At 38.5% G+C, this 9,323-nt stretch overlaps 1 protein-coding gene across 1 annotated transcript; it reads left to right on the forward strand.

The window, feature by feature from the left end:
- The first annotated feature begins 645 nt into the window (after positions 1-645).
- On the forward strand, positions 646-6,275 carry CENPW (centromere protein W). The gene is made up of 3 exons (XM_081315270.1): positions 646-768; positions 3,904-4,017; positions 5,614-6,275. Exons 1-3 carry the CDS (start codon positions 679-681, stop codon positions 5,638-5,640), a joined length of 231 nt encoding a protein of 76 aa, XP_081171396.1. The 5' UTR covers positions 646-678; the 3' UTR covers positions 5,641-6,275.
- The last annotated feature ends 3,048 nt before the right edge of the window (positions 6,276-9,323 follow it).

The raw sequence follows: 9,323 nt of genomic DNA on the forward strand, positions 1-9,323 counted from the left end.
CATATATTACTGATTCTTTGTTATATTTCACCGATAAAATTAGTGAAAAAGTTAAAAACATGACGCTTCATTTGATGACTCCCCAAAAGCCAAAGTTGTTCAGTTGGAAGAGTCACATTTGTGATCACAAGAGTTGAGGGTATCCCTAGAAACCTTTCCGATCACGGCATAATCCTTCGCGGGCAAGATTCCCTTACCAATTTTTAAGCTAAGCAGAGATCTGCACATAAATTTGAAACTTTTAAAATAAATTCGTAACCGATTAAGACACGTTCACGGGCCATTCAAGCCCTACTTAAGTCAGTTGTAAAAAAGACCGTCTTCCCTTATGCGAGCATTTGGAGAGGAGAGCAAATTATACGTCGCGCTGGATATTAACGAAGATATCTGCAGGATGGAGAGAGAGCGCGCTGGCTCAGCGTCTTCTCTCAATAGCCCCGCCGCATGAAGAAAACAAAAAGGCACTTCCTTCCACCAATCACTCCAAGGAGAAAGTAGGCGGGTTTGATGCGTCAGCTGCTCCTGTGACGTAATGGCGCACGGCGGCAGATTTGAACTTAAGCGGCGCAAGCGCGCTTTAATTCGCTCGGGAAGTGTTTTTGGGGTGAGCAGCTGTCCGGAAATTCGCTGATTTGGACTCCGACATTGATTTCAAGAAAGAGTTTCCGCGCCGCCGCGATGAAGCGCACCGTGCCTCGAAGCACCCTGAAGAAGCTGGTGAAGAAGCACAAGCCCCAGCTCCGTTTGGGCGGCAACGCCGACTTACTGGTGAGGGAGAATTGGGAGGGAAGCTGGAAAAGAGGGAAGTGGGCTTCTGCCTCCCTTTAGTCTTGCGGAGCTCCTTTGCACACCCGTGTCCTGCTCTGCGACGGCAGCGAGAGGGTGTGTCGGGACAGGACGGATTTGGGAGGCGACAGTTCGGCGACTTGCTTCCCATAGAGGCCCAGTTGGTAACTTTTAGGGAAGCTCACTGGAAAACTGCTTCCTGCGCTTCCCATTTACTCATTTATGAAAGTGCATTGCCTGAACGTCGGAATTCCATTTTTCTCCCCCCTCCTTGTGGGTGGTTCCTTTCGTTTAAGCTTGTGACTGGCCTGTAGTGACAACGTATTCTGTAAATCATCTTTGTACATATATGCGATGCTAGCCAGGTAAACAGTACTTAACCAGGGATTGCATGTGTCGTGTGTGTGCACATGGCAGAGGACCGAAAGAGAGCTCAACCCTCTGCATCAGTGTTAAAGGCTGTAAAAGTTGTCAGAAGCTTCTCTGACTGTTGTTTAGAAAAGGTAGTTCTGCCCTCCCCCTTTCTCTCAAGTCCTCCCATGCCAATATACTTTCTTACCAGTTGTCGCTTTTGAACACAGAACTTAGATTTTTTTTCCTGTTCTGTTGACAATCAGTTTAAATGGCAAGACCTACATTTTGATAGAAGGAAAATTTTGTAATGATTTTTTTTCTAGGCCTTGCATAATATTATAAACTGTGGGATGTTGCTGCAGTGCAGAAGAAAGAGTTGTGTTTCTATTGTGACATAATGATTTTGGCATCAGTGTTTAGGAATGGACACTGATGAGTGCTATCTATTTTGTTTTTTGCACTAATGCAGGGGTCTTCAAACTTGGCCCTTTTATGACTTGTGGATTTCAACTCCCAGAATTCCTCAGCCAGGCATGCTGGCTGAGGAATTCTGGGAGTTGAAGTCCACAAATCATAAAAGGGCCAAGTTTGAAGACCCCTGCACTAATGACTACAGTAACTCACTCTTCCACAACCTTTGGATAATCAAATTAATCACCATCTCTAGAAATCTGATAAATGTCTGACCACAAAAATGTAAACCATAGTCACTCACCTCTCTTAAGAGTTGCAAATCACCTGCAATCCAATAATCTTTAATGTGTATAGATAGTTACAAACAGGTTAAAGCTTGATGTACTATGATACATAGCTGATAGGCTGTACAAAGCTTGGTTCAGAAATTGTGCAGGCTTGCAATAATAAGTTTATGTGGAGCAAAAGATTGATTTATATCAGATATCTACTGAAACTAGTAAAAGAAATGTAGAACTTTAGAAGATTAGGGGTTTTTATATAAAAATAATATCCTCACTAAGGTAATAATATGATTCACTTATAGTGTGAATATCCTGCATATTCTTAGAAGTAAATCCTATTGATCGCAGTGCTTTAAATTAAATGACAAAAGTCTTGATTCAATACTGTACAATATTTGGCGTGGTTATGATTAGTGAAACATCAGGCTGAACACTTTAGGTGACAAAATAGAAGTCATTCTGACTGAAGGATCTGGTTTTTAAACAGCAGTAATTCACCAGATCTTTGGATTTTACAGGAACAATGAATCAAAATTGATCTCTAAAAGTCAAGACTATATACAGCAGGGGTGTCAAATCTGCGTCACGTGACGTGTCACGACGTATCATGACTTTTTTCCCCTTGCTGGAGCTGGGGTGGGCCAGCTTCTGATGTACAGTATGCAAGTAGTTTTTTACTTACAACCACAATTTAGCCCGAAGTTTCATTTGCTAATTAAGACAGTTAAGTGAATTTTGCCCCATTTTTTAACCTTTCTTGCCACAGTTGTGTGGTGAATCACTGCAGTTAAGTTAGTAACATGCTTGTTAAATGAATCTGCCTTCCCCACTGACTTTGCTTGAAGTTTGTAAAAGGTGATCACATGACCTCAGGACACTGCAGCCATCTTAAATACAGACCGATTGCCAAGCATTCAAATTTTGATCATGTGACCATGTAGATGCTGCCAGAAAAACAGTCATAGGTTACTTTTTTCAATGCTGTTGTAACTTCCAATGATCACTAAATGAATGGCTATACGTTAAGCACTACCTGTATGTGTAGATGTCACTCTTTTTTAAAACATTTTTAACAGAATAACAGAGTTGGAAGGGACCTTGGAGGTCTTCCAGTCCAAACTCCTGGTTAAGCACAAGACCTATACCATTTCAGACAAATGGCTGTCCAATCTCTTCTTAAAAACCTCCAGTAATGGAGCACCCACAACTTCTGAAGGCAAGCTGTTCCACTGATTAATTGTTCTAACTCTCAGGAAATTTCTCATTTCTAGGTTGGTTCTCTCCTTAATTAGTTTCCTTTCATTGCTTCTTGTTCTGCCTTCAGATGGTTTGGAGAATAAGTTGAGCCCTCTGCTTTATGTCATCCCCTTAGTGTTCCTTGGCTAAATTAATACCTCTCAAAGTTCAGGATATGAATGGCAGTTACTCTGGAAGATTTGAAATTGGTTGCCTCCATATCTTTACCTCTACCTCTATACTTCTACCTTTTCTATACGTAGAGCTATAAATATATGGTGTGAATGTGTGTGAATGTATTTATGTGTGTTATGTATTTCAGTCTCTTTGAAACCTGGCTAAGAAAAGGAAATTGTTTATTAAATTTCTATGGCTGCCTATCTTAAGCATATGGCTTTAGGTGCCTAACAATTAAAAATACAAATTACATAACAAAATTATAATAAATTTTAATAAAATAAAAACAGAATAAAACATAGCAAAAATTATAAATAACATAAATAAAAAGGCAACCAAGAAAAAAAAATCACAACAAAAACAATAATAATAATCATAGTTAACACAACCAAGAAACAGGCTTGTCCATTCCATCAGGACCCGAGGCTTGATGACAAACCTTTAAGATCTCATAAAAGGCCAGAAGGATTGGGGCAAGACTGATAGTATAGATTGGATTGGATCTGTTCGATCAGGATTATCCATAACTAATGTAAAATGCTGTTGTACATTGTTTACTTGAAAGGAAATGCATATATATATATATATATATATATATATATATATATATATATATATATATATATATATATATTGTATTTGTCTTTAAAAGGTGCATTTGAACTTCTTGCTGTTCCTGTTTCGGTTAGCAGAAGAAGCCAGGACCAAGGCTATTGAAGAAAAGAGTAAAATAATTAAATATGAACATGTTGTCTCTTCCGCAAAGGTAATCATAGTTAAATTCTTTTTTTAATCTTACTTTGCATACTATAACGTTAAAGCTGCATACAATTGTGTTAAAGTCTAAGATAGTATTCAGATAAAACTACCATTTATAAAGAAGATTTTTGTTAAAACTTTATTACAGTGAGAATTATATAGTGTTGTATAATTATATTATAAATTTATGTTAGAACATGAGTATTTGAATTAGGGTATCATTACTAAAAGAAAAATCAGCAAATTGGATTAAATGTAACTGCCTTTTACTATAATTGTGTGTGCTAAAATATAATTAAATTAATATGGTAAAAGGAATATTCATCACAAGGATATTTTAACTCTCACAGAAATAACTTTGTGGTAATCTAAATGGAAGATTCCTAAAGAGTGGGCTGCCGTGACCGGCCATCCCTGTCCAAAAAATTCAGGGCCGCTGGACGTGGCATTGCTGGCTAAAGACATGGTCACCTATGCCATCTAGGCCTCAAAAGATAACGATGAATCCACAGAGGTTCTCTACCTGTTCCTTCATAAGGAGTGTGGCTCCAATGAATGTTAGATACCTATCTAATAGCTGGATCTGTGAGCTACCAATCCATATGTCTTAACGAGTTTTGTCTTTTGGCCAACACTTCTTTGGTACCTGCACTGCCTTACTTTACTTCTCCTTTAATAATGGGAGAAATAAAACTCTATAATGTTACTCAACCACAAGCCCCTGATGGCCTCACTTGATACCTTTGTATAGAACAGGGGTAAGCAACCTTGGCCCTTTTATGACTTGTGGACTTCAACTCCCAGCATTCCTGAGTCAGCCTGGCTGGTTCAGGAATTCTGGGTATTGAAGTCCACAAGTCATAAAAGAGCCAAGGTTGCCTACCCTTGGTATAGAATATAAACAAAGGTAACAAAATGCAGGATCCCATGACTGCTAAGCCAAGCTGAAGCCTGCTAAGGCCAAACCTGGAGGTAGGAGCAGAACTACTAAGGGGCATCCTCTCACTCTGTCCAAAAAGATTGACTCAGCCAGACGGCAGTATAAAAATCTGCTATAAGATTAAAGAAAATGAACTCTCCCTCCCTCACCCCCAAAGCAAGTCAGTTTAGGCCAACCAAAGCAGTTTCATTGCCAAAATCAAGCTTGAACTTTGAATGAATTGAATCAGGTAATCTGTATCATCCAGAAACATATGATAGCCACTATTTTATCCAATGGGAAATTTGCAGTAAAGTAATATTCACAATAGTTATGGTTCTCTTTAGAAGACCCCACACCATTCCCTCTTTCAAAGCAATATGGAATGTAACACTTACCTCATTCTGGACCTCCTACATAAGTACTTTTCTACTAGGTATTGATAAATCCTAAATTGTATTTGCACTGCTGACTTAAAGAAGTGAAAGGACACAACTGATACAAAAGCCTTGTTTACGTAGGTACAAAATCACTCTCTTACTAGAGTGATCATTATAATAATACACTGTTTAGATGAAAGGCATTTGGAAACAAATGAAAACCATCTAAAGCATTTCATATTACATATATGACTAATTTTAAATGAAATAATAAGTTTTTGTATCTATATGTTTTTCTTTCCAGATAATTTTAAAGAAGAGTCGAGGCTAAAGGAAAGAGGAGTTCTTAAGTTCATTGACATTCACAGACTCTTATACGTGATGCAGTTTAGATATTTGTGTTTTATATTTTCATTTTTTTGCATTAAATAATGTCTTAGAAATAAATCTCAATTCATTGTAGTATTTGATGAAATTTAGTAGACGTGTTAGTAAAATCAAGATCAGTGACTGAAATAGTTTAAATATTTATAAAATATTGCTTCTTTGTGTAATAATTATATAAGGTGCCATAAACATAAACTTAACTTATAGTCGTCATGTATTTCTACAAACCTTTAAAAAACAAAACCTTATTATCCAGAGGATATTTTTAATGTGTAAGTAGTCTACTGTTTATACCTCTTTAAACTTCTGATCCTAAATTACATTTCAAATAAATAAACTTTCAGCTAATAAATATTTGATTTTGTAGTCTTGTACTGTAAGACAGACTTTTAAAACACAAAATTGTAAACAAAATATAAAAATATTTCAAATATTACCATTTGTAGTAATAAAGCTATAATGGACTGCATTCTTCACATGTTAATTTGTCATGCTATTTTGTTATAAGTTGGAGGAAAAAAATAAGATGTAAAATAATCTTGTCAGACCGAGTTGTAATATTTCCTTGGATGTGACAGCAATGATATATTTCTTTTCTTCTTTTATTAAACAGCTACTGATATTGGTGATCGTAAAGGACATGAAAAGCATAAAGCACATTTATTCTTTTCAGTTTTCACTTTTAGTAGAAATGTCACTTCTGTCATCTTACTCTACATGCATAATGTTATACAGGAAAAATATAACTGGAACCTCCATATATATATATATATATATATATATATATATATATATATATATATATATATATATATATATATATATATATATATATATATATATATATATATATATATATATATATATATATATATATATATATGTTTTCGTAGATTCTCGCGGGTGTCTGTATGTGTAGATCTAGAGTCTCGGGTTTCTTCCCGCGTTCCTTTCATCTTCAGAAAGTTGTGGCGACGTTTCGACGAAATCCCATCCGTCATCATCAGGCCGGAGTGTTCCTCCTGCTGCTTCCAGGAGCAATGCGTGGTCTGGCTGTTCCTTTCCTTCCAACTGCCGGTGGGGCTGTGTTCTGACTGGGTGGAGGCGTGGCTGCTTTCTGATTGGGTGGGGGTGTCCTCCGATTGGGTGGAGGCGTGGTTGTCTTCTGATTGAGTGGAGGCGTGGCTGTCTTCTGATTGGGTGGATGCGTGGTTGTCTTCTGATTGGTTGGAGGCGTGGCTGTCTTCTGATTGGGTGGGGTGTGTTCTGAATGGGTGGGGTTTTTTGTTGTGTTGTAATATCCTGAGTGTTGTGATTTGGTGTCCTGAGGAGTGGGCTGTGTAGTGGCCTCCAGAGCTTTGGTTTGGCTCCGAGTTCGAGGACCTGCTATGTATCTCTGGTATGGGTCAGTCAGGTTCGTGTGTGCGTTCTTCTGCTTGGGTGATGGCACTTTTGCTTGACTTGTTCTGTCTTCTGTGTGGGGGAGTTTTTGTTCTGGGTGTGGATGAGTCTTGCTGGGGCTGGTGGCATTTGGGGTTGTTTGTTGGTTTTTTAAATCCTTGTTTGCTGAAATTCGTTTCTCTATCAATGCTGGTTTCCAAATGTCATGTAGGCGGGAGGTGTCGTCTCGCTTGTTCATACTGTCTGGGTGTTTTTCTATTTCAATGGCTTCTCTGATTATTCTGCTATTGAGATGTTCTATTTTGGCGATTGTTTTTGTACCTTCAAAATTGATGTTGTGTCCCGTAGTGTTTATGTGTTGTACTAGTGAAGATGTGTGATCTTTCTTCTGTACTGAGTTCTTATGTTCTTCTACACGTACCTCTATTCTTCTGTTAGTCTGTCCGATGTATGTTGCTGGACAGGAGGCGCATGGGATTTGGTATATGCCCTGGTTTTCCAGTTCTATTTTGTCTTTGGGATTTCTCAGGATGGTTGATATCTTTCTGTCAGTGTTAAATGCGGTTTTGATGTTATGTTTGCGTAGTACTTTACTGATTTTGTCGGTTGTTCCTTTTATGTAGGGCAAGATGGCTCGTCCGTTGTTCTGTTCTTCTTCTTGGATGTTTTTCTGTTTCGGAGTCCCCTGCTGAATCATATTGGTGATTTTGTTTTTTTGGAACTTGTTTGCTGTCAATATGTCTGTCAGGGTGTGTAGTTCTGTTTGTATATGTGTTTTATCTGCAAGGCGTCTGGTTCTTGTTATTAGTGTTTTGGCTACTGAATTTATTTGTGCTGGGTGATGATGTGATTGCGCATTGAGGTAACGGTTGGTGTGCGTTTTCTTTCGGTAGACTGTGTGTCCTAGGGTGCCGTTTTGTTTTTTGTATATAAGTACATCCAGGAAAGGTAACTGGTTGTTTGTTTCAATCTCCATGGTGAATTTTATTTTGGGATGTAGGCTGTTCAGGTGTGTTAGGAAGTTTTCTAGCTCCTTTCTTCCGTGGGGCCAGATCACGAAGGTGTCATCCACATATCTGAGCCACAGTTTTGGTTTGTTTGTAGTCTTTTCCAGAGCGTTAGTTTCAAATTCTTCCATGAAAAGTTATCGCCAACCCATTCAGAACACACCCCACCCAATCAGAAGACAGCCACGCCTCCAACCAATCAGAAGACAACCACGCATCCACCCAATCAGAAGACAGCCACGCCTCCACTCAATCAGAAGACAACCACGCCTCCACCCAATCGGAGGACACCCCCACCCAATCAGAAAGCAGCCACGCCTCCACCCAGTCAGAACACAGCCCCACCGGCAGTTGGAAGGAAAGGAACAGCCAGACCACGCATTGCTCCTGGAAGCAGCAGGAGGAACACTCCGGCCTGATGATGACGGATGGGATTTCGTCGAAACGTCGCCACAACTTTCTGAAGATGAAAGGAACGCGGGAAGAAACCCGAGACTCTAGATCTACATATATATATATATATATATATATATATATGTGTGTGTGTGTGTGTGTGTGTGTGTGTGTGTGTGTGTGTGTGTTTTCTGAGGTTTTCGCGGGTGTTTATATGTGGATCTTCGGTCATTCGGGTTTCCTCCCGCGTAGAACTAAAGGTGTAGGTGCAACGTTTCGACGGAATCCCATCCGTCATCATCAGGCTGGTGGCTTTAGCTTCCTTCTTCTGGGAGAAGCATGTGGCTGTTTGTTCCTCTTTTTTCACACCCCCTCTGGCAGTTTAAAAAAGAGGAACAAACAGCCACATGCTTCTCCCAGAAGAAGGAAGCTAAAGCCACCAGCCTGATGATGACGGATGGGATTCCGTCGAAACGTTGCACCTACACCTTTAGTTCTACGCGGGAGGAAACCCGAATGACCGAAGATCCATATATATATATATATATATATATATATATATATATATATATATATATATATATATATATATATATATATATATATATATATATATATATATATATATATATATATATATATATATATATATATATATATAGGAAGAAGTTAAGGCAGAAATAAATTATTTTTGGAAAAGAAAGCCGCTCACTTTTAAAATGTCCACAACTTCATGGTTAAGTAAAAGGTTTACCAGGTATTGGATCGAGTCCTGTTTTAATTAAACAAATTTATCGCGTTTTGCTTCATGATTGTATGAGGAAAT

Source organism: Vipera berus, assembly GCF_964194415.1.
Source record: "Vipera berus genome assembly, chromosome: 1".
Lineage (NCBI taxonomy): Eukaryota > Metazoa > Chordata > Lepidosauria > Squamata > Viperidae > Vipera > Vipera berus.